General features: G+C 36.7%; 2 protein-coding genes across 2 annotated transcripts in view; one reads left to right on the forward strand and one right to left on the reverse strand.

Annotated features, from left to right (window-relative positions):
* Nucleotides 1-26,624, reverse strand: part of LOC140171473 (cytochrome P450 4V2-like) — a 33,220-nt gene extending 6,596 nt beyond the window's left edge. Inside the window, exons 1-7 of the mRNA XM_072194743.1 lie at nt 26,230-26,624; nt 22,902-23,011; nt 21,630-21,715; nt 18,572-18,762; nt 17,453-17,522; nt 13,956-14,082; nt 456-632 (exon numbers count right to left, since the gene is read on the reverse strand). Of these exons, the coding sequence (XP_072050844.1) occupies nt 456-632; nt 13,956-14,082; nt 17,453-17,522; nt 18,572-18,762; nt 21,630-21,715; nt 22,902-23,011; nt 26,230-26,398 (930 nt within the window). The 5' untranslated portion in view covers nt 26,399-26,624. The remainder of the gene's footprint in view (nt 1-455; nt 633-13,955; nt 14,083-17,452; nt 17,523-18,571; nt 18,763-21,629; nt 21,716-22,901; nt 23,012-26,229) is intronic.
* Nucleotides 3,058-5,276, forward strand: LOC140171474 (uncharacterized). Its single transcript, XM_072194744.1, has 2 exons — nt 3,058-3,147; nt 3,560-5,276. Exon 2 carries the CDS (start codon nt 3,560-3,562, stop codon nt 5,171-5,173), a length of 1,614 nt encoding a protein of 537 aa, XP_072050845.1. The 5' UTR covers nt 3,058-3,147; the 3' UTR covers nt 5,174-5,276.
* Nucleotides 26,625-26,920: the final 296 nt, after the last annotated feature.

Raw genomic sequence — 26,920 nt, forward strand, 5'->3', positions numbered from 1 at the left:
GGTGGATTTACCAAAGTGTTACAATTTTTAGTTGGTACTCTTTGGGTCTAATCTCTTTGGTCTGCATTGGGCTATTCCAGTTGAAATCCTTACACCCCTAAACATGATCTTAATATTCCACACAGGGAGTGTGAATTTCAAATGGGGCTACTTGAATGACCCCATTTGAAATTTATACTCCCTATGTGGGTGATTAATGTTATGTCTTCTACAGGGGATGTGTGGATGTCAACTGGAATAGCCTATTCATGTCACCAAGCACTAGGATCCACAACACGTTCATCTATCAGGGCACAGTTCTTTAACCCCAATATATTTGTACATTCATTGAATGACCTTACAAAATTTGGGTACAAAAACTCATACTCTGCAACATGAGGTCAAATTTTGCACTTTGAGTGTTTAATTGAGGTTATTGAACTATGCCATTGGGATGAGGCCATTGTGGTCCTTACCTCAAACATAAATGTATCCACCTCCTCCTGGATATCACTGAAGGTAAAACTGCTGTCCTCATCTTGCATGGTAAGAAGAAGATCCAAGAATGCCAACCTCTTACTCTTCCGATCACCAGACGATGACTCTGTAGGGTTCCTACTCATCTGTCTCTCTTCATAACGCTCTCTGATCACCTGTTAGTGTTGGAAAGTGAGATCAATCAATTTATACAGTATCTAAATCGTAAAATATGAGGCAGGTGTACGAAAAACAGTCAGGTGACATCAAAAATACTAACCAAACAGGGGTGAGTTGGATTCACTTCCACAACACAAAGTGTACATGAGCGTTTGTCATGCTGTGAGCATTCATTTACCATTCTGATTGTAAAATATGTGACCCAAATCATATAGTAGACTATTTGACTTTTAGGTCCAATCATGAAAAACCCCAAAATGACGGTCAACTTACAGTTGCTTCTATTGAAAATTACAGGGCTAATTTCAACAACTACACAGCTATCTAGTACATACCATAGACGGTACTGCAACTTGGCAGATAATACAGTACTCTATACTATACTGATGTGGCAGTGCATGACATCAGTGCGCATTTCATGAGGCACAACCTCAAATTGCTAGCGTATGCGCAACGCGCAGGCGTAAACACTTAAAGATGCCGCATAGATGCACGATCGAAAAAGCTGCCTTAACACATTGATGTCACTGTCACATCAAGGTGAAAAATTATATAGCTACTGTTTCCACCCTTTTTCTACATGTAACCAGGGCTGTCATCAACTCTCACGCATTGGGCGCGAGTCTAACACATTCTGGCACTTTCTAACGGTCTCACACCAAAGTAGTATAATCTCATGCCTAGGTAGTAAATCTCATGCAAAGAGCTGTCAAATGAGTAAAATCTCATGCATATCGTAAAAATAAATTGTTGTCCCTACCCCCCACCCCACTTTTTAGATTCTCTGGCACCATGGCTCAAATAATCATGGGTCAAAATGAACATTGTAGATGGCAAAAAATAATTCCGTCCTGGTATGCCTCTGTTAGACATGTCAAGCCAAGCAATTCCAAAAAGTTGACAGCCCTGATGTAACATTTTTTTTATGGGAAATTCTGTACACTTATGTAGGTCACAAAATAGAGTGGCTGAGTGGGTGTCTCTTCTGTAATGTGGTAAATCAAAGTTTGCTAACATTTTAATGGAATTTCCCTGGTTTTGTGCATGTCAAAAAAAGATAAAAGAAAAACAAATAAAGGTAACCATTGGAGCATAAAATGCAATGATCATAGCATACAATGTTTGATTCAACAAGTAGCTATCATTTCTGACAAGTCAATTAAAGGAACACTTAGTGACTATAAATTATTGTGTGAATTACCCATAATTTAGCATGAAGCCCGATTCATTCTCGGATTCACTGACACAATTTTCTGTTTTGATATATTTGGCCAAGTCTGGTGAAGGTGATTCAGACTCATAGCCAGAATTTTATTAGGGGGGTAGGCACAACAATAGACCTATTGTGACGTTTTCCTTTAAAAAAGAGCAGATTATAACATTTTGCCAAGAAAAGTGCACCTTTTGTGAGCATTTCCTTCAAAACAAAAAGGCTGATTTTCAAAGTTTTATACAGATGAAAAATTGGGATCTTTTTACAAGGATTGCCATTTATGCATCACACCTCATGGTTACAGCTTTGCACTTGATCCAGGCACTTGATGTACTACCAGCAGGTAAGGGGCTGGCATTTTTTCTTCGGAAGGGGGGTCCCAAATTTACCAAAAGTCAGCATCAATAAAATTGCAACCCCCCCTATTTCGACAAAAAAAAATTATGACCCCCACCACCGATACACCTTACCCCTTAGGCTAAAATTGCATTGAAATCACTCTTTTTGAATAAAATAAATCTGTGGTCATCTTGTGACTCCCTATGAACCCTCTATTTTTCTTTGTAAAATTTATGACCCCAGTATATTTGGGATCCCCTTCCAAAGAAAATGCCAGCCTAAGTAATTTATCATTTATTGGGGGTGGGGGGGGGGTGGCAAGAGGCCATTTTCCCCCAAATATTTTTCTTGCCCCCCCCCCTTTAAGGCAAAAAACCCCAAATTACACAAATTTTCACTTTTTGCGGCAATTTTGTGCAAAATTTGTTGGATTTTCCCCCCTGAAATTCACCCCTCCCACACTTCCCCGAAAAAATCCTGGTACCGCCACTGCTAGGGAAATTATCATAGAAGCTTGGCTATTAAATGATGAGGATAATTACTGGTACTCAATTTCAAAATTGCCCCCTTTAATTGGTCCAATTGTGTCACATTATGTTGGGTAAAGTATTGAGTAAGCCTTTAAACATTTGAATACAAAAATGCACTAACTGCACTATTAAACCATCTCAAAATCTGAATTCAAATCAAACAAGGAAGTTTGTGGTATAAATTCAGTATTCTATTTTGAGGTAAGAGGGAGCAACATTCAAGGAAGGAAAGTCACAAACTTAGCAAGTGAGTTTAAATCTACCTACAGACTTGAATATGAGAACTCCAATTTAATCTGTGTTCCTCACTGCTTTCCAAAGAAGCCCTGAGTATACATTGTTATAGTTGTATTTTGCACAACAAATATACACAACAGCTTACATTTGTCTGCTAATCAAAGAGGTATCTGTGAAATCAACTTGGACAAGGTAAAACTATTCCTTGTTGTTTTTTATCTTTCTACAATGTAAAGAAGGGGAGCTACGAAAATGAGTTTAAAGCGGTATTCAACCTCTGGGTTGCCCAGTCTGTAATGTGTCATTGCACACACACAAAATGCACTCGTTTGGATATATTGAGTAAATGAGGCTTGAACTTTTGTACGTCAAATTTCACTTCAGAAAAGTTTCTTTGGTTGATTGACTTAATCTGAAACTAATTTTAACTCCATTTTGGCAATCAAATGTAGGTCAGAGCTTCAACAATCAACAGGGTCATAAACTGCTCTATTTATACATATGTTGCTAAACTCAAAACACTATGCCAATCAATACTATCCTGTACTCTCCAATACCCTGGGCTATAACCAATTGTGATTGTTTAATTTTTGATATATTTCAGATGGCTTACCATGGAAGACAGACCTCTCTGATTGAGTTACAGCCATACAAAAACCATGGCAACTCCTTTCCTGGATCAATACTTGCATTTCTACTTGGAAGTTGTGGTGTTGCAATTGCTTTAGCTCCACTTGTAACTCATAACCAGCTCAAAATTCCCTTTATTAAGGGTTCTTACTATTTTGGTTATGTTTACATGTTTCTTGCAATAGTGATTTGTCTGGGGTATATATGGAAGCATAGAAGTTGGACTGCTGACGGAACCATCACTCACCACCAGCACATAAGGTCAAACTCTCATGTTCAACTGTTATCACAACCTAGTCATTCAGAAGTGCATCATTCTTCATCTTTTCAGATTGCCTTATTTGGTGTAGGGAGCATTTTATATATTGTATGTAATTTACTTCAACTAGCATTTGAGCAAGAAGACGTACTGATACATCAAATACAACTTATAGATAGGTGTATCCTACTCGTATGCTGTATTGTGTATATTATATTTCTGCGCAAATACACTGGTGCTACTTTGAAATACAGTCCATGGTTTCATTACTCTATCGCTTTCATTATTGGAGGAGATGTTTGTGCCTGGATATTTGTAACGGTCAGACCACTATGGAAGCTATCTTTGGATAGCTCACCTAGTTTTGTTTCAAACAACTCAACCACACACAAGTTTGACTTGGAGATGATTTTGGAAATCACAGGAACTTTCCTACAGCCTTTCTTCGTTGAGTTTTTCACAATATCACTGAGTTGTCTGTTAAGCTTATGGCACACAATGAGGCAAGATACGTCACCGCTTTTATGTGACCGTAATTCAAATCAAGCATCAGAAATTATGGATGAGCACCAAGACTATGGAGCCATTCTTGATGCTGAGACTACATATATTACCGCACACCTTAGACAAGCTCAGGATTCACGTCGTCACAGATTTCATAAACGCATTGTTGTTGCACTTTCGATATTCATGGGAATATCTTTCTGTGTTGCTGGGATAACATTCATTCTGGGGCCATTCACAGAGAACGACATAAAGAAAACAACTCGGAATTTGCTACTGAGGTGCATTTTGATAGTGGTTTTTTTACCTTTAGTGGCATCCACTCTAGCATCACTCAGAAAGTTGCAAAACAGTACAGAAAACATTGCAAAGATAAACCAATTCACAACTGAAGGCTATGTATTGCTTCTTACAGCTACTGTACAATTCACGTATCTAATTTTACAATTAATTGCGTCTATTCAAACAAATGATATATTGTATATAATTTACACACCTTTGAGTCTAATGCGCATGTGTATGCAAACCCAGTTGATACTGGCTGCTCATTATGTTCATAGGTCAGCGCACAAACTTCCTAAACTTGTAGAGTTTACTTTGATTTACGTTATTGCACTTAATTTGGTTGAATGGTTGGCTGTTTCTTTCATGCACAAGTGGATGGAAGATAATGACACATTGGATGTATACTCCCCTGTGTTTGTTGCAGCTTGTGGTGAGGTAAACACCAAAATCATACATCTTGTTTTTGACCCTTTAAAAGAGGTGTATTTGTTTCATTCTGCAGTAGTAGCATTCGAGGCACAAAAAGTGAAACACTCATAGAATCCAGTTGTGTTGAATTTTGTGACATGTGGGGGTGGGGGTGGGGTATAGACACATTGATACTTGTGCAATTATTTACAATCTAAAATTAGATATCAAGGTGGCCAGCATCCCACTGGGGGGGAGATGGCAAGATATCCACCCAGGGATTTACTTGGGGGTGCACTCCCACTTTGGAGGTGATGCGTATGTAGGGCTGTTAAGACCCCTTTTTCAGCATCGCTGTTACCCAAAGACCCCATATTTTTTAACGAACACATGTTCTGTCACCCGAAGACCTCCTAATTTTCCATTAGATCTGTCACCCAAAGACCCTTATTTTTCAATTTGAACAGCAACTTTCATTTATCACTGATGTTGTTCTTATTTTGAAAAAAACAAAGACATTTGAAAAGCCATCAAGAACTAGAAATTTGATGTTTGAGGTTTCTCTGGCGCTGTTTCTGCTCTCACCCAAAGGTTCCATTTAAAAAAAAGGTCATGTTCTCACCCAATGACCCCATATTTTTTACACTTTGCTCTCACCTAATGCACCTTACTGCGAAAGTGCCAGCCCTACACCTAAATCCATTTCATTTCATTTCATTTCATTTCATTTCATTTCATTTCATTTCATTTCATTTCATTTCATTTCATCTCATTTCATTTCATTTCATTTCATTTTACAAATTCTGCTAAAATACATCAAAAAGCAAAAGTCAAATTACGCAATACATACAAAAGGAAACAAAAATAAAATAGACCCAATGGGCTAGCCAGGAAGTGCCCCCACCGGGTTTACTTCTCCCCTGGCTACACCATCAGTAGCAACTATGACTATGCAGCTTGTTAAAAATAAAATAAAATATGCTTAGCTAAACTGTAATTTGAATTTAAACTGATGTTAGGCATATAAATAGTGTTTACTCCTTGTTAAACCTAACCGTACCAAACATCAAAAAACCTCAATTCCAAAAGCATATGCATGGGCAGTTATCCCACGTGATGCGATTGTTTCATCGTGCAAACAGTCATATGGCAACGGAAAGCTTGGGCAGCCAAGCTACATCCTCATGTCAAGGTAGGCCAGTACACGTCTCTGGCACCTGAGGGGTTTGTGGTCAAAACCGCACCCAAGAAAAAAGATTTCTTCCTTCCTTCCTTCCTTCCTTCTTTCCTTCCTTCCTTCTTTCTTTCTTTCTTTCTTCTGTCTTTCCTTTCCCTCACCAAAAAGCAACTAGGGTGTTAGGGTTAAGAAACGCCTTAATATTCCTCCCATATGTGTGTATTAATAGGCACAGAGGGTTTATTTAATTTCAAGATCTACATAATACATGCAAGTGTGACTCTTGATAATTTTGTAAAATTTTAATTACGAATTTGTTTCCAGAGAGAACAATTTGTTCAAAGTTCATGCCAGAAAAAGGCAGGGACACCTACTAAAATTATCAATAACAATATAAACTCAGCATAAAAAGAATGTCCATGTGTGTTTAAAGGATCATATATACATAATTATCAACAATATAAAAAGTAGATTGAAATTGATATGAACCTGTAAAGAACTTTGTAAGCCTCAGTGTAAAATGAATCCCATATCATCCAAAGCATATCTTTTGCCCTCATTTTAAATTGCACCAAATTTCATTTAATCATTCAAATCTTGATCATTCCATATTCTTTTTGCATAAGTGAGGTATCATTCTGCAACTAACGAAATGCCTGTAATATTAAGTTTAAGCCTTCGTACGATTTCCTTCAAATTTCGAATTTGTTATTCTATACTCAAGATGCTGAAATCATACTAGTAATAATTAACTGTCACAAAGGATTTCTGTCCATTTTGAGCTGAAATAACAAGGTAAAGTGAAAAGAAACCCAACTGGTTATTTTGGCTGTTTAACATGCATGTTCTATAGGAGAATACATAAAGTCATAATTTCATGAATTATGACTATGTTGAACTTTGCTATGTTGACCTACAAATTCAATATATTTGGCTGATTCCATACCTGTGCAAGTTGGGACATGTGTAAAAAAAACATTACAAATATGCCCAAAAAAAATCAGTCTGAAAAACATTAACCAATTTCGTAAGTGGTTAATTCGCAAGATCATACATTATGGCATTAATTGCTTGTAAGGCAAAAAAAAAAAAAGATTTGTCTCAAAGCTCACGAGAAATTTAAAAACAAATGCGAAATGCGATTTTTTTTTTTTTGAAATAAAAAAAATTCATAATTGTTTTTTGTCAAATCGGGATTTTACAAACACGCTAGCAAGCTTTGAGACAAACCTTTTTTTTGGCCTAATCAATTCTGTTAACAATTATGCCCACACATGTAGTATGGACCTTGTATTTGTAGGTGTTATATTATGTTTAAATGTATGGATTTAGACTTAGGCTAAGGGCTAATAAAGACAGAGAGAAAGAAAGAACAGTATGCGTGGGTGTCTCTTTTCTTTATGAGTCATTTCACTTTATGCCAATTCACTTGTTAGGCACAAAGAACAAGGACTATTTGATTTCCTTGTGCAATAGTATACAAATATTGACTGCTATGAGGGGCATGGTTAAAGTTATAGGCCCAAGGTGATCTCAAAACCATGATTATGCCCCGAGGCGTACATAGTCATGGTTTTGAGATCACCTTGGGCCTATAATTTTAACCATGCCCTGAATTTTAACCATGCCCCTCTGGTTAGCACATTCTGACCCACTTTTTTCATCACTGAAAACATTAAAAATACATGATTTGTACATTCTCCAACTTGTGATTTTTATGTATCAATTTTATCATGGTCTCCTTCCCAACGACCTACTTGATCACAATTACTTTATTGTTAACAGTGATGTGCATAATTATAACACTCGTCATGCAGGTGATATCCATATTGATCAAACCAACACGTGCCTTGCATATAACATCATTAGAATCCAAGGTGCATTACTTTGGAATAATTTACCATCAACTCTGAAAAATGCATCCTCGGTTGCTGTTTTCAAACAGCACAAGAAAAAATATCTTCTTGGAAAATATATGCCAAGTGATTCGTAATTTCCCATCATGTTTCACAATTTACGACTATTCATTTGGGTCTCTATCGTATTTTGCTATCATGTAAGCATATTTTGTTGTCGGCACCCTCATTTTTTGGTACATTATTCAGTATAGGGCCTATTATAGGCCCACTATTTCTACATTTCCACTGAGCAGCATTTTGGCTTTAACTTTTTGCTTTTCACTATTTTGTACATTATGCTGAGTGCATGATTTTTGTAAGTTTGTACCACTCTGAATTTTTACCATGTATAATTTATTATTATTTGTAGTTCTTTGTTTCCAGTTGTAACTTTAGGTCGAGGGCACTGCACCTCACGCTCTGCGTTTAGCAGTGTCCTCATCCATCATCTTGCCCATGTAAGTTTTTCATTGATATTTACCTTTTTCAATGTATACTGTGTATATTTATATTTATAATTTTCATAATTGTACAATTCATTGTATATTGTAGCTTGATGAATATTGTTGCTTGTTGCTTGATGAATGGATAAATAAAATTGATTGATTGAATTGATTGATAAAAAGCAGTCAATATTTGTTTTATATACCAAATCTTAAGATTCTTGTCATCTGTTTGGTTAAAAGCATCGATTTTGGGAAGAGAAATTAATAGTTTCAATGCGAACGGCACATAGATTACAATCTGATTACAGATTACAGATTTCTGCGTAATTATAGCGGCGTGAAAACATTAACGCTGCTAATATCATTTTACGCTGGGAAAACGCGCAGTTTGATCGTGGCCTTTATTATGACCGGTCCATAGTTCATTTCCATGAACCGGTCCATAGTTCATTTTGCGGGCATAGTTAATTCAATGACTGCACATAATTATGAGGTATATAATTTTGATTATATACCTCATATATAGATTCCTGTCATCTGATTGGTTAAAAGTGCAGTCACTGAATTAGCTATGCCCTCCTTTTAAAGAATTACGTAAAAACTGAACTATTCCCCGGGCAATAGTCTTTTCAAAAGACTATTCCCCGGGCATAGTCATTTTCATATCATCGGTGTGCGTCCCGCTCAAACTCTACACGCGCGATGGCGTGTTCGCATTACGCACACGGCGCCAACGTGCTGCCTGCCAGTTGTGGGGACGCAATCGGTTCATACCATTTTTACCATGGCCTATGAACAATAAAATAGGCCAATTAACCAATCAGATGACGAAAATCTACAGTAATGAGGTATATAAAACAAATCTGTTTTATTCGGGTCATGGTTAACATTATAGGCCTGCGCCTCGGGTCATAGCATGGATTTGAGATCATCTTGGGCCTATAATTTTAACCATGCCCCTCATAGCAGTCAATATTTGTATATTATCAATCAATCAATCAATCAATCTTTATTTCATTCAAAATACAACAATACAATAACAGCAAAACAACACATTTGAATGAGGAGATGCTCAGAAGGCCAAAAAGGCCTGAACAAGCACCCCTTAACCTTAGCCTAAGTTTCTTAATTTGTCTAATAAAATACAATTACATACATACAAACACCCCCACCCTCTTTCATACATTCGTGTAGAGCGAACTAAGCAGGAAAAAAATGATGAATAAAGAACATTCAGAATATAAGTGTAAGACAAATTAGGATTTCATAACATTTGCTCACGTATATCGCACAAGAAAGCTGACATTTTGTGAATATAGTATAAATGCTAAGAGATCAGTTAATTTTAATCGATTTTTTGTTTTAAAAGGAGAAAAATAAAAATAAGTAAATCCAAACTAAGAGGTATTAAGTGTACATTTCTATAAGGTTTGTTTTAATTTGGGATCTAAAGAGTTTTACTGATGTAGCCGTTTTGGCGCATCTGTCAATCGAATGCCATTTTCTTGGCCCGGCGGTTCTTATTGTTTTGTTAGCAAACTCTGTTTTTGTAAGACAGATCTTGTAATCTTCAGCGTTTCTTGTGTGATACCCGAGGTGATTCCTCTGCTCAACAAAATAACTATTTGGACTTTAAGGAGTCCATTTAGCTATTTCTACATTTATACATCTATACTTTTAAGATAGTAGTATTTTTTGCCATCATGATGCTATTTAGGGGTAACCATGAATGTTGATGGTTACACCAAGAGAATATACCTCACACTTCCCACAATGCATTTCTTCCCTGTACTGATTTGCTATATTCAGTGCAACATTGGTCAACAGCAACAAGATTTACCGCAATTATAAGATCAGGATGAGCTCTGTTAATTTGGGTACTTTTTGCCACTATCGACCTATGTTGCACTGAATAGCAAATCAGTACAGGGAAGAAATGCATTGTGGGAAGTGTAAGGTGTCTTCTCTTGGTTAGGCCCAGGGTACACAGAGTCAGAATTTGGCGTGAATCTGTGAATCGATTCTCATAAAGATTCTTGTAAACAGATTTGTGTGCATCAAAGTTTGTTCTCGCAAAATTTTGTAGTTTACACAGAAGTTGATTTTGCGAGAATCAAATGATTCCAAGAATTTATTCTGCAAGAATCAAGATTGATTCTCGCACTGTGAATACGCCATATCAAATTTGCTACATCTGTTACATCCATGGACTAAAAAGACTGAAAAACAAAGACATTCAAAGCCATTTAGAACTAGAAATTCGATGTTTGAGGTTTCTCTGGCGCTGTTTTAGCTTTCACCCAAAGGTTCCATTTAAAAAAAGTCATGTTCTCACCCAATGACCCCATATTTTTACACTTTGCTCTCACGAATGCCCCTTACTGTGAAAGTGCCAGCCCTACACCTAAATCCATTTCATATTGAAGTGCCCCCCTCCCCGTGTACTTGAACAGCAACTTTCATTTATCACTGATTTTGTTACTTATTTTGAAAATACAAAGACATTTGAAGCAATTTAGAACTAAAAATTTGATGTTTGAGGTTTCTCTGGCACTGTTTCAGCTCTCACCCAATGGTTCCATTTAAAAACAAAATCATATTCTCACCCAATGACCCCATATTTTTTACACTTTGGTCTCACCGAATGCCCCTTACTGCGAAAGTGCCAGCCCTACACCTAAATCCATTTCATATTGAAGTTTCTGTTACATCCATTGACTAAAAAGATACAGACAAACTCCAAACAGTCAAAGTCTCAGCATCAACCGATAATGAGGGCCGATCGTTCCATGAAATTCGACAAGCAAAACTGCTACACACGTACCGCATATTTTTATGGTATATCGCGTAAAAGTCAAATTTTACTGGGGTAATAAGAAAAATATGACCTTTCTTCAGATACCAAAATCTCAGTTTAGATGAATAAAAATGTGGAAAAAGGCTGTCGACCGGGTCACAGACCTTTAAAGGATCTAACATGAAATAAGGAAATAGAATATTCAAAAGAGAAACAAGTCCAAAAATTCATTTGTAACTTTTCATTGCGTGATCAACTCTGAATGTTGTGGTCGGTGCACATCTTAATGACAACATCACCTGCCTATTGCACTCTCATACACAACCAATAAATTTAAAACAAAAGAGGAAGTTGGTGTTTCAAGGACAGGTAGTAAATATTCAGATTGACTAGGAGGACTAGTCCGATGAGTAGGACCTGTTTTTTATTCTTAGTTAGTTACCAATACTTTTATTCTTAGTTAGTTACCAACTATACTCTGACTCCGATCGCTCAAGAAAGATTAACCACAAAAAACCACTAACCGCCCCTCCCAAAAACTTTTTACGGGCGGCGCGGTAACTGAACTTTCGCTATTTGTCTTTCTTGCGCCATGTGAGATAGTGATCATAGTCTGGCATAGTATACATGTAGTCTGGTAAAAAAAGGTCTTACTTGTCGGACTAAGGAAGACCAATCAAAAAATCTATGTGTGATTCTCCTTTTTGAAACTATCCAACCTTACATCTTTATAATGTCATAATAAAATCAAAACAATCTCCATAGCAGAACCTTTGACAATATAACAAACTCTCAAAACAAACCGATAGATTTTAAAGAACAAAAGAGGAAGTTAGTTGCTATTATTTATATTTGAGGGAAAGGTAGTAATTCTAATTACATTTGAGGATGACCAATCACTATCTCCCTGTGATTCTCATAGCCAAGAGGTACAACTGGAGTGAACCTAAGATTGTGAATTCAGCATCGTATAAAGTTGTACATTGAACACAATCTTGAGAGAAAACCTATGATTTTGATTTCAGTGACGTATAAAGCTAAACATTGAACACGATCTTCTAGTGTTTGCATCTTGTTTTTTTGTATTGCACATCCGTTTTTCTGCATGCTTATCAAGGAGGAATCTAAGAAACTACAGTGAGCAAGGTAAAACTAATATTTTGTTTTTAAAACTTTGATACAAAAGCTGTACAATAGCCCTTATTCTGGTTTCCACCACATACCCTGTATGTGTTATGATTAGAGTTTGGGCCAGGGTTAGGGTGATAGTTAGGATAATGCACTGGATATTCATTCCATACAATGTATTTGAGGCCTCTTTGTATGTATCCGCAACTGCCAATTTTAAATGACCCATTTTAAAAGACCCCATGGTACAAGTACAATTAAAATTTGTTGTTTGAAACAGATTTTTTCCTGACAGTTGTTTTGAAACTTTTACAAGTTTGGAAATATATATAAGGTAATCTAACTAAGAACAATGTTTGTGTTTCAAGTATTTTGACAGTCTTTCTTTGTCATCAATCCTGTTTCTGCAGTGTCCATGTCTCCATATGTTATATATAGCTCAATATATAGCTCCATATGTGACACAATCTGGTCCATGGGGGCCAAAGGCGGCAAATTTGAAACTGAGATAAATGCAATATGGAGTAAAAAAACAATAAAATTCATCACAAAACTTCTGAACTTTAGAAACCAAGTATGCTAGACCTTCGGTGTTTTCAGGACATGATAGCCTAATGTTGGTATCAGGTAATAATTATAGTATATAATTCAATTTTTAAAAATGCCCCCTTTGGCCCCCATGGACCAGATCACGCCATATATAAGACTACACTCAAAACTACTGACCTCTCACTTTTCTTGTTTATGTGCTTGTTTAGGCTTTTGGTAACACTGCTTGTACTCATTGGGCTATTCCATTTAAAATCCACACTACCCCTGTGGAAGATTTTGGAAATATCTTCCACTGAGGGAGTATGAGTTTCAAATAGAATAGACAGTTGGGTAACTTCTATTTGAAATACTCACTCTGGTTGCCAAAGATATAGGTAAAGCCATAATACAGGGGGAGTATGGGTTTCAAAATGATTAACTCTGACCAAATACATTTGAAAAACATACTCCCCCTGTGGAATTTCCAAAATCTTCCACAGGTAGTGTGGATTTTAAATGGAATAGGCCATTGACAGATATCATCTGCTTGCAGTTTGGTTTATAGTTTTAACAGAATATTTGTATACATTATAAAATAAATACTGACTGCTTTTTATTCAGGAAAAACCATTCTATTCCCCCGCCATGACTCTGGAGAGTGTAGTCCTACTATTTTCCATCAGCCTCCAATCTTTGGAAAATAGTAGGCTTAGACTCTTCAGATTACCTTGGAGAAATAGTTTACATGATTTCCCTCACAGCCATTCATTATTTGTGTAACTGATACCACCAGCGTTCGAAATAGGGCCGCTTGCCATTGGCCTGTAACTTTTTGGCCTGGCCGGTAACTTTTCTGACTGGCATCTAGTTGCCGGCCCGGCTGGCCGGTAACTTTTTGAGGCATATTTCGAACACTGGATACCACCAGTTGACTTACTGATTTGGTGAGTCCATGCAGGATATGTAGACAGTGCTCATATTCCTTACCAATACCTAATCTATGGTATACACTCTCAGGCCAAAACCAAGGAGTCTTCTGTCTCTCCTGAACAAGGTCACTCATCCTGTCAAAATATAAAGAATTTAATACAATTCTGTTGAGGCTCCCTTATAATGAGTCCTTACATAAATAAACTTGGGCTTTTATATGTGCACCATCGACCACAAATGGGCTCTAATGTCGGAAGAGCTTATTTTGAGATATGCTCCATTTGTACCTCTCAAAAAACAACAGAAAACGAAGAATTTCAAAACTCTTTTACTGATTTTTACTACCTTGCTACCTTGCAAACAAGCAACAGGACCATGTAATATCAATGTAAAGCTTATTTTGAGGAAAGCTTGCCTGTCCAATATTTCAAAAAGTGAACATGCCAACACTACAGCCCATTTGTGGTGGACGGTCACATAGTGTTCTGACTGTTCTCACCTTGCTAGTGAGTAAATATGCAAACAGGCCCTATTTCTCAATACTCAGTCACACATGATAGATGACAATATGTGATGTAACTGGCTCGAGTCGATGGCATGTACTTTTTGCTCAAATGGTGTGATATGGCATATAGACAGCCCTACAATATAATGTATCACGACATCCAAGCTGGAGCACTACTGAAAATTACCAAATCGTCACACTGAAAGGCCCAAAATATTGCTTGTCAAATGAAATTGTTAACTTTTTGATTGCCAGGGCACTCGAGAGTCGAGAATGTACAAGCGTGGGTGGTGGTGTGGGGGGTGTAGGGACACACAAATGCCAATATTTCTCAAATTTGTCTCATATTCATATTTTAACACTAAAATTGGCAAAATATAACAATTGTGGCCATTGCAACTTTTCATCAATTTTATCATTTTTCAAGTACTTTGAGCTTTTTGTCCAGTATTTTGAGCTCCCTCTGTCATTCAACATCAACATCAATTCATATATTGGCTGGACTCGAAGAGTATAGAAGCCAAGCTTGTGCGGGAGTAAAGCTGCTTATTGTTGTTGTAGTTGTGACTTGAATACTTGTAGGCTGCTTGCTTGAACGGTGGTTTCTTTTAGACTGTTCCAGTCGGTAATGGGTCGGGGAAAAATGAGTTTTGTGGCACTGGATGCGAGTTTGGTGGTGAATGAAACTTTTCAGTATTATTGCGGCGAGAAAGCCGGGTAACTGGCGTAAGGTAACGGTCACTGGGGATGTCTATCTCATCATGGACGATCTTATACATCATGGACAGGCGGGCTGCTTTTCTTCTCTCCTCCAGTGACTGCCATCCAAGGTCGTTGAGCAAAGTTACATTACACCTCTGATGAAAACCACACATGCTAACTGTCAGCCTGATTTTTTTCACTTAAAACCCAGTAATATTGTTGGCTATTACAAATATCATTACTACTACATTCAACCTAATTAATACCCCTCTCTAAAAAGTGCCCCTGTGAAATTTTCTAACTTGCATCTGTTGAAGCGCCTCCTTTTTAGTGCATGTGGTGCATTAAAAAGGTACAAATGTGACCCATCATATCAAAACCGACCACTTCCAGGCAGAAATGAAAATGGAGATTTAAACACTAGGATAAACTGCTGTTTTTTAGCTTTAAAATGACACCTTACTTGTTGAAATCCCAATGTTTTAGGAGGCAAAACAAGCTTAAATTTCTTTTTATTTTATTTATATTTTCTCTTCTTCTTTCATTGTTATCTGCTAATGAAGTCAGCCGTGAAAGTGGACAGTTTTGATGTGATGGGTCACAAATGCTAGTCAAATCACATCAAATGGAGGCGAGTTGCAATAGTTGGTTGCAACATTTGTTCTTCCGGGCATTAAGTCCTGAATTTAACATTGTTTTGAATGAAATAATGTCCAGTTTGATTTTCACAATATGGTACTTATTTACTGCCCCTTGGGTGACTTACTTAAGGGGGTACTACACCCCTGGCCAATTTTGTGCCTATTTTTGCATTTTTCTCAAAAATTATAGCGCATTGGTGACAGGTAAGATATGATATTATAGGGCAAAGACTACAACTACTGCACTGAAAATTCAGCAACTCAAGGCAAGTAGTTATTGATTTATTGATCAAATATTGGTTTTCCCTCATTTTTGACTGTATCTCCACAACTGTTGTCTGTGCTGAAATAAAATTTTCAGTGCAGTAGTTGTAGTCCTTGCCCCTATAATATACATATCTTACTTGTCACCAATGTGCTATAATTTTTGAGAAAATGCAAAAATAGGCACAAAATTTGGCAGGGGTGTAGTACCCCCTTAAGCAGCTGGGGTGCTAATTAGGTCAAATACTGTACTATATAATATCAATATACAACTGAAACAATAACATCTGTGGGTTAATATAATTTCAAGGACTTGACGCAACAAAACTAATCCATTGATGACTTTCACTTGTTCTCTTGGGGTGTGGTGTTATGACAAATTATTTTAACAAGACCACAGAGAAGCTATTTATATAAACACATCACATGAAATAATCACATGAACTTATTCATCCATACAATCCACCACGAACAGGCTTACGCTCAGCTAACAAAAATCTTCTTGTTGAACAAATAACATCCCGGTCATGGGGGGACAGATCTTTTGCTGTGACAGCGCCTCATCTGTGGAACAATCTACCTCATCATATCCGTACTTGCTCTTCACTTGAATCGTTTAAATCATGTCTAAAACTCATCTTATGAATATTGCTTATGATTAAGTTCTTGTTTTCTGTATCTTGTTTTCATAATATTTTGTTGTTGTTTGGTTTCATTGCTATATTTTTGCTTGAGCTCTTTGTTGCGCCATGAGTGCTTTTTGCAGATTTGTGCGCGATATAAATGTTCATTATTATTATTATTATTATTATTAATAAGTCCCTCTCTCAACATTTCATCATAACATTGTAAAGTTACATTTTGAACCAATAAAACTAACTTAGCAACATGAATGTTTACTAAGTGTTGTGTGAAAATGAAAGATGTCCATGACTTCATGGCTGGATGACTTTTGGAAAGTGCAGTTTTTGTCTTCCATTTGGGCTTATTCAGCCATGAAGTCATGGGCATCTTTCACTTTCACACAGTACTAATTAGTAAACAGTCATATAATTATGTCTAAGTTAGTTTTATTGGTACAAAAGTTTACTTTACGATGTTACATGACAAAATGTTGAGGGGGCTTATTTCTTATAGACTGGCTAAACATGGATCGATAGTCATGAAATAAACATATTTTGCAAGCTCTGGATGTGCTCTGTCCAATTAGGTACTTTTCATCACTATCGACCCATGTTGTACTAGATAGCAAAAAGAAAAAAAAAATTGTCAAGGATTTCATCAAATGCAATTTACAGCTAAAAAAATAATTTAAAAAAATCCCCTACCTACCATAATTGTTTTTTATGTTACGCCTAATCAAACAATTTTTTAGGCCTAATGGAAGCATACCTGATTACAGCTTTCACATATTCACTGTTCCCATCTCCCTGTGCATTGATTTTCTTGCCCATGGCAGTCTCTATAATGAAAGAGATAAAATGGGTAATTAGGCTAAAAAACCAATTGATTTCCTGTAATTTTTATTGTACATGTACTGGGATGTTTGGTAACATATGTGACGTGTTATGTCAAAAGGAGAAATAGCCAAAAATCTACCCGGGGGTGATTTTTTCACAATTTGGGTTTGTTGCGAATTTGTGATATTATTAATGTTTAAAATATTGTCTGATAGTTTCAGACCGGAATATAACTGGCATCTTGTATTTTTGGAGACATTTTGCCAGGTAATTCCTACTCTCAACATTGTCAATAATATTTTTAAAGAAATATCTCAATTTCCAATTTTATAATACCATACCTTACGAACTCAATATCTTCGCTAAGGAATTTCCGATTTCATTGGGGAAAACAGCGTTGTGGAGGAAAATATCTCTATATTTAAGATATGTAAAAACCTCAAAATTGATAACCTGCCCAAAAGTGTCTCCTTTTGACATGACACGTCACATATGTCTCAAATTACATGCATTTATTGATAAATCAGTGCACAGTAGGCTGTTGTCAAGTAGCATTTTCATTGTTGACAATCACCAAATCTCAAGATCTAACATTGAAAAGTTGTCGACAAAGCAATACATCAATAAAGTCAAGATTTTAAGTTCAGAGACCATGTTATGCATCATTTATTTACAAAATATTACCATTTACCCCATATATTGTGATTGTAATAGAAAGATAATCTGCACCACTTACAAATAAAAATAGAAGACGGATGCAATTATTTCATGGTAAATAATGGTGAGGGAAAGTTTATCTTAAGCTTCGCTAATATTGTTAATGACTAGTTTTTTGTCAACAATTGGCCCATGCTTGTCGACAATCAGGCAATTTGCTTTATCGACAATATTGACAACAACCTTGATGACAACAAACCTAGTGCACAGTATAAAGTTAGATATCAAAATTAACAGTTGTTTAGGAGCATTATAAGAAAAAATCTTTAAACAAATTTTCAGTACAAATTTTATTTAAATATACCACACAAACTTGAAGCTTTGCAATCCTTACCACATATAATATCCAGCACACACAGAGTAATCTCAGGGAATATATTCAACACCTTCCCATCAGCATGCTCATCTAGTTTCTCTACAAGAATGTCCGCCTGCTCATTGAAAACTTCCAGAAAGTCATTGAGTATCCGGAAATGGAAAGTAGGGGTTAACATCTTCCTTCGATGAAACCATTTTTCTCCAGTACTGTGTACAGAAAATCATACAGAGTGAATAGTAAGAGGGAGATGTCACTGGATTATATCACAGAATAAAACATTTATTTTTACTTTGAACATCTATAAAGCCATGTAACCACAACTTTTAAGTTAAGTTAGCTTGAGTATTGAGAAAGAAGCGTGCATCTTGAACTAAAAAACTGACCAAAATTCTGATTTTATATTGCGTTGGTCCTGTATGGACTACAGCGCGTAGGCTAGCTGCACTCACTACTCCCGTGGAGGCAGTATAAAAGTCGATGACCATTGACCTCAATGGCGTATACAAGCTTACTCACACACAGAGAGATCAATCACCAGGCTATTGTCAGTTGCCTTAGTCATGTCCCTCGGCTCATTATGCGTCTCAAAGGTCGGAACAAAATGGCCATGCGTGGCTGTGGATTCAACTTACCATGGTGATTTCTGCCATGAAGATATCTGGGCAATGACACTGTGTAACACAGTCTCAGCTTTTTACAGAAGAAAAAGTTACACTTAATTGGGCTATTCCATTTAAAATTCATACTACCCCTGTGGAAGATTTTGGAAATATCTTCCACAGGGGGAATATGAATTTCAAATGGAATGAACATATGACAGCTCCATTTGAAACTCGCCCTCCCTGTGGAAGATTCAGATTGAATCTTTCTCAGAAGGTGTATGATATTCAAATGGAGCTGCCTAAGATTAGAAGTTCCAACTCAGTGTATTTCTGAAGATATCATCAAAAAACTGCCTATGGTATACCATATTTGAGATTAATTCTACAGTTTTTTCATGATTTCTTCGGAAATATACCGATTTGGAATGCCAAATTTCAAAATGTTTATGAGACAAATATGAGCTTTCATCTGATAGCAAAATCAGCATTTTGATGAGGTAAAGTGGGGGATGAGATTGTCAATCAAGTTACCCACCTTTAATATATGTAAAAGATTTCAGCATTTTATACATGCAGATGTGGAGCTACATGCAAATACTGGTATCTATTTTATTTGCTATCCACAGATACTTAGAAGCTACTGACAAACCAATTTACAAGTGTAGAGCCCAACTCACAACTGCAGCGCCACCAGCCTACGAAGCATAACAACTTGCCTTTTACCCCACTACAATGCAACCAATCTGCCTGACCCAAACTACCCTCCGAGGCCGTATAATCCATTCACTCAACTGTTCAGAACCGTTCAGGACAAACCAGCTTACCCTCTAGGGCCGTATATTCCAAACATTCAACCACAACCGCCGCCGGCATCTGACCAACCACCAGTATACATTTTCCAATCTTCCCAACCACAACCAGCTACCAGTCATGTGGTATATGTGAATAGTGGAACCGACAATACCGATACCGATAGTCCCACCGACACCGACAGTATCAACAAGTGTTTTAAAAACGTGTATGCATGTTGCAAACCATGTATATGGGATTGTATTAAGGAAATATTTAACTGTTGACGATGAAAGTGATTAGAGCCAGGACTGGTTTTAAGGTGTACTGCTCCCTAACAATGCGTGGTGGTGGACACTTGTTTGTATTTCATGTTGCTATCACCTGCGTACAGGGGCTTTCAAAAAGTACCCAAAGCAAGTATTTTTCATTTAGTGTAAAATGGACCCAAAGCATATAGAGGGTTGTTTTCATACCCTAAGCAAGTATTTTACTGTTATGAGTCCCGATGAAGAAACTTTAAACCACCGGTAATGATCATTCAAGAGGCCTGAAGAATAAACCTTGAAAAAGTCACATTTTGCGGACAACTTCACCTAGAATGTTACTTTCATCTCAACTGATTTTTTATCAATATCTTGGTGTCGAGTTTAGCTACCATTTTCGAATAACATCTGTGCGATTAAGATACCCTTCCCCCACTACCCATTTTTGCAGTTTTTAGCGAGATACTTGTGCATCATAACCCAGCCAAGCAAAAAGACCCTTTTTACTTGTTTTTTTCTTCTTTTTTTGTACATGGGTGATATACAACTTGAAATACAGGCTGTCCGCTTGTAAATAACCTAACATATTTTCATGGTACATTAAAACATAAAATATATAGGTGATCAAAAAACTTGGGATAATCAGATAGTCAATCTCTTCAATGATGGTATTGTGTCACTAAAATTAAGTGACACAATACCATCATTGAATGGACTGACTATAATGAAAGACAGAGATAAAAAGAATTTATCGCGTCTGGCGTTATCTGTCAATCAAACTCGAGCAAGGTTTGTTTACAAGTGTCGTGATGATGACTTGCTGAACGCGCCGGTATAAGCAAGCGCCTTATTGTTAATTTTGCACCTTCAAACATACAAACCATCTCAAAAGTTAGGTCTTTATAGTAGGAAACTTTCTTTCGCGAAGGCACCATGTTAACAATGCCTAGAAAAGTTGCTTTTGCCTTCACGTAATTTTTTCGCCATTTTCTTCTATTCCTTTTCTCCGATCGGCACCAGATAAATCAGCCTTCCTTTTACGCACTATATAACCTGTGTAAACCAATCAAGGATCGTAATTGACAGTGACATGAGACGCAATAAATTCTTTTTATCTCTGTCTTTCATTATAGCTATAGTAAAAGTTACTTCCAGGAAAATGGTGAAGATGGAGGTCAATATGTTCCATTGCAAAATTGCAATTAGTAGTTTTTTGGAAAATCTACATCTGGTTAATAAATTGAAGTTCTACCATTTTATCCCAGATGCCTCAAAACATTTTTGGTTGGGGATTCCGAGCTACATGTATGGACAAACAATTTATTTTCCATGACCTTACCATACGTTTCATATCAGGCCACTCCCAAGACATGTGGAAATTATTTTCCACGGCCTTACCATACATTACATAATTACCTTGTTAATAGACCAGTTCCAAGCCATTTCATTAAGAATTTATAGACAAAACCTTTGGTGATATGCTTATTGGAGTTGAATATTATCTGACAAAATCAAACAAAAACAATAAATCAGTTATTCATTACATATTTAGGTAAATAAATTATTTTATTACACCTCATAAATATTCATGAACTAATCATGCCAAGTTACTAATCACAAGTTCTGCTTCCTGGGAAATAGTTTTTAACTACTTCCACGCCTCCTCCCCAGAGTCACAAACTATATGGGAAATAAGAACTGATTTTCGGGCAAAATAGGGACTTGATGAACTGAAATTTCAACATTTTGGGGGTACATGTAGGGGTCTAGTGAGTAGTGAACTACAATTGGGCTAAATTATAGGCTGTGGAGCTAAAAAAATCCAACTTTTTTCAAATTTGAACTATAAAGAGCTAAAATTGACAGAATTTGTGGCTCAAATGACCATGATGAAATGTGGGTCTTAAGGAATTGCTGTGAGTGCCCCCTCTGTTGGTTTATGGCACATTTGACCCATTCACCAACCCAGTAGGCTGGCTTCATACATGGTTTATATAGCTTCATTATGTGGTGTAGAAGGGGTAGCATGATAGTAATATTTACATTGTAGAGTGAAGTGCCTACAACATAATAATACCCAACAAATGGTGCACTTAAAATTTATTGTACACATTGATTTTCATGTGTGTTTGCAAAATATAGGCCTGTAGACATGAATTTTGTATTTCTAAAGATTTAAATTGACAAATTATGTTATCTTGGTCAAGTCTTTACTGTCCCCAGTGTTGATTTATCCTTCTTGTTAAATATCAGATATTTGAGAGAATATGATTTTCACTCTACTCCAATGCTAACTGCCATGGGGACAGCCATTTATTTTATATGCTGATTGAATCCATTCAAAATCACTCTACTAGCATGTGACCGATTTAGAGCGATTCAATTGATAAAATAGTGTTGGAGTAAAAATCACAATCTCTCATCTGTCTTCATTAGACTGCTTTTGCAAAATAATAGCTTGGATTTAGCAAATCACTGCTTGGCCCTCGAATAGGGTGATTTCACAAAAGGTCATTAGTTCAAATCTGCCTCCAGAAGACATGATGCATTGAACAAGTACAAAGCAAATGAGTCAATCAATCACTTCAACTGGGAATTTTGTTGTGCTTTACTGCTTTATGCATGCATCATGTCTTCTGGATGCAGATTTGAATGACCTTTCATGAAATTGCCCTATGATGTATGTACCTCAGCATCTTTGGCGTTGTACATGATAACAGCAGGAACAGGGCCGAGCCACATTCTAAAGAATCGTCCTGGGTAATCATTGCACCAGCTTTGAATCTGCTTGAAGAAAGCTGTAAGAAAAATGTAAAGTCAATGATTTGGCTAGATTGTACAATTAGATACATGCCACTCATTCCACAAGCTGTACTACTCTTACACTGTATACGTACATGTAAGACACAGAATAAGATTAAGATAGGATCTGATAGTGATGCAACGTTGGATCTACTTTGAAAAATTCATCACGTTTCACTACCTGAAGAGAATTTATCAAAAATTGAATTCCCTCCTGAGGTTGGTATCTGTATCTGTCAATGACCAAATCACCAGGCTGTCATTATAAAGCTAAAGGCAGTATACGACACAAATGGGTCAATGAGTTACATAAAAATGACCTTGTGTGGAGTTTAGGTACCAGGAAGAGAGTTTTGCCTGAGGCAGTTTGTGGTTAATTATTGATCCCTCACTACAAGAGTTATTACCATCAATGGGGTTGAAAAAGGAGGTGAGACATGATCAATTCTGTTCAGGCTGTGAAACCTAATGTTTGCATCTAGCAATTTTTAGTGAAAAGCACTGAAAACCTTTTTTAGGAGATGTTCTTTTTTAGGAGATATTGGTATCATGTACATGTACATACATTGTAAACAATTAGCTGACAAGCTGAAATTTGTGTACATGCAGCAGGTTGACCAAAATGGGGAGCATTTTGCTCTGCTACAAATAAAATGATAAATCCAACACTGCAAAAAAAGTGACAGGAGAGGAGTACACAGTATTTTAATTCCAAGTAATATTGTACAAGTGCTCATATGTTTTAATCCCGAGTTATATTAACTACTTGTAAGTATGAGAGTACATGAGTAAAAATTAACCCAATTGAATTGTAAGATGGATAAATGACAGTTGATCATGATAGCTGACAGTGAAAACCAACATTTTGTGGAACTGTTTCAATATGGATTTAAATGATAATGGACTAAATACGTACTATTTTAAGTATACATATTACATGTACATGTATCTATGTCGACTAGCTCAAGATACTCTAGCTAAAATACAGGTTTACATTTACCTTACATTATCTTGCTGTATTTCAGCTAGAGCTCCAAACGACAAGCTTCCGGGTTTTTTTTGGAGAACAATACTGTTACGTAAGATGAAGAAGAAACCCGCCTCGGAGCCCGCCCTACTCATTATTTCATTGTACTTATTGCAATTTGCCTCCACACATTACGTAATCAACACAAAGCTTTTGTGAGGATTAGTGAGTGGATAAGAAATTGACAGTGGAGGATACTGAAGGACACGACGATTGTTAGTTGTCAATCATGAATTGCCGCAACGTATTAATATTTTACTGCATGGCTTTCCGCAAACACCAAGACAAATTATGCCGTATTTTTCCAAAGATCATCTCATATGAAGTAAGCTGAATGCGATCTGTACTTTTGTAACATTCCGATCGCTTTTGATCACCTATTATCGGCAAATTTTCTTGAAAACACGTGAGTTCATGTTGTGTAAACATAATTAGCATAGACACAAATGAAATTACGATGCAATACAATGCAATTTGAATGCGCAGCAGATCTATAGAAATAACGTTGCCCGGTTTTATGCAGAATTAGACCCTGTCTGATGTCGACTGTGAAATGTGGGTTATTCCTTCATGTAATTTTACACGAAATTAGGGTTAGGGTTAAGGTTAGTTTAGGGTTAGGATTAGGGTTAGGATTAGGCTATAGGGTTAGGATTAGGGTTAGGGTTAGGATTAGGATTAGGATTAGGCTTAGGGTTAGAGTTAGAATTAGATTACACGAAATAATTACACGAAGGATCGACCGAAATGTGCTGAACTTTTTTGGCAAACGAAATTCAAAGTGATGCAGAGCTATCAATTGTAAGATGCACTATTGCACTTATATGAGAACGCGGTCCCCAAGGGCGCGTCCCATGCATGTCATATAATATTTCATAACTTACCCCTGCATCAATCATGTCAATATCACTTTACATTCACATACAATTGATGCACCTAAAAACAATTACCTAGGGACAGAAATCTTCTGTAAATACCTACTGTACATGTATGTAAATAGAGGAATCATGCTGTCCGTCCATATGACACAGTATGCCATTTTTTATATGGGTGTAGCAACATGAAGGAGCTTCATGTTGAAGATAAATGTCAGCTAATGCAATTGAAGAGAGTTGCAAGCAACTTTATAAACATATTTAAAGTCGCCTACTCAGCCGAGCGTGCAAGACGGCGATCACAAAAAATAATTAGAAACTTTGGCTGTATACCAGGTATAATTCTCGTCTAAATATGGTAGTCGGCAATCAGAGCCTACAAAACCTGGCAGTCTGGCACATCATGAGATTGGGAATTTATATTGCAAATTTTACAGTAAAAGCAGCCATACCTAGAAAGGCAAAGTCAAATTGAACAAAAAAATCTGTAGCTTTGAATTGATGTGATGGGATTTAATTTTATTCAATATCTATGCTGACCAACAGATCATTCTACGGTTTCACAATTTAAATTACTATGGCCTGAGATTGCCGAGAAGGCATTGAGGCAAACAGCATGCATGCAAAGTGTTCCAAAGGTTAGTGATCGAGAATGAAAAGAACAGATTAACTTTTATCATGTTTGTCTCCCTATGCAATATGCATGAGTGCGTATATTTATGGCCTTTACAATATTTTTTTATGTTCTTGATTAGGTATGATGTATATTAAAATAAAAAATAGTTTATATTTAAAATGAAATGCTAGCACAAATAAATCGTCTTCATTCAATTGTCTATACTGTGTGCATATTTGTGCTCTCTTTAAAGCAAGTAGAAATAGCTTGTCAACTTTCAACATGGGATCATGTTATGAAGTATCTATAATTAGCGAAAAGATATAGCTCAGCGGCCAACAAAAAGTAATTGTCTATAGTAGGCCCTATACGACAAACAAGATTTTCTCTCTGAATTGGCCGTATTTTTACGTGTAAGAAAATCAATCGGCTTATCGTGTTCACTCTAGCGTAAGTTTGGGCCCTATTTGACTCATTGGAACGTTCAAAAGGACCCCCCTCCCCTCCCTGCGACTGTCAAGGTAAAATGAATCAAGTATAAATGTAGGTACCGGGGTACAATTGTTCCAGTTGTACAATACCGAATTGTTACAGTACTTTCAGCTTTGTTGACACATCCATTACGTACCTCTCGAACCTCCCTCAAAGTGCATCTTACAATACAAATGGTAACAATACAATGTAACATTGACCTACCAACAGGTTCCCGTTCAAATTGATGAGCATTCCCAAGTAGCGGTACAGCAGGAACGCCAGGCATCTTATTGAAATGCACCCATAATTTATACGGTTTGAAGACAAAATTGTAGGCAAGATACACTGCCAAAAAAGCAAGAATTACTGAAGCTGTTATAACTAGTGACATATTGACTTATTCAAGTTATTGTCAAGTCAACAATATGAACTCAGCATTCAGAGCTTTTCAGTAAGCTTAAATAATTTGAGTGACTTATAACACTTCAATAATGTCAATTATGATCATGCTCTACTAGCATGATTAGGACAGATTTGATGTCCAGATAATGTATCACTATATAACCCACACTCTATTGCAGCTAAATTATCAATTGAGTTCAAAGATCAATCAAGTTCATGGTTTTAAAGTACAGATTTCAGGTGATTGATTTACTATGTTTAAAAGAAGCTTGTCGTACCGTTTAATTCTTAATTGCTACACACAGCTCGTCTAGCTCGTCACAACTTTTAAAAACATGGTACAGGGGCACCAATGATGCAGAAGCTCTGGAGTTGGAGCCGGGAGTTCATTTTCTTCGGAAGAGGGGGCTCCCAAATATACGGGGGGGTGGTCATAAATTCTTGGAAAGAGAGCAGGGGTCATAAAGTTTTGATGACCATGATGTAGAGAGTCACAAGATGACACAGAGTA

Source organism: Amphiura filiformis, chromosome 15 (genome assembly GCF_039555335.1).
Source record: "Amphiura filiformis chromosome 15, Afil_fr2py, whole genome shotgun sequence".
Lineage (NCBI taxonomy): Eukaryota > Metazoa > Echinodermata > Ophiuroidea > Amphilepidida > Amphiuridae > Amphiura > Amphiura filiformis.

Bases quoted from the DNA above. Each gene is read 5' to 3' on its own strand.
- LOC140171474 (XM_072194744.1), top strand. From the start codon at position 3,560: ATGGCTTACCATGGAAGACAGACCTCTCTGATTGAGTTACAGCCATAC.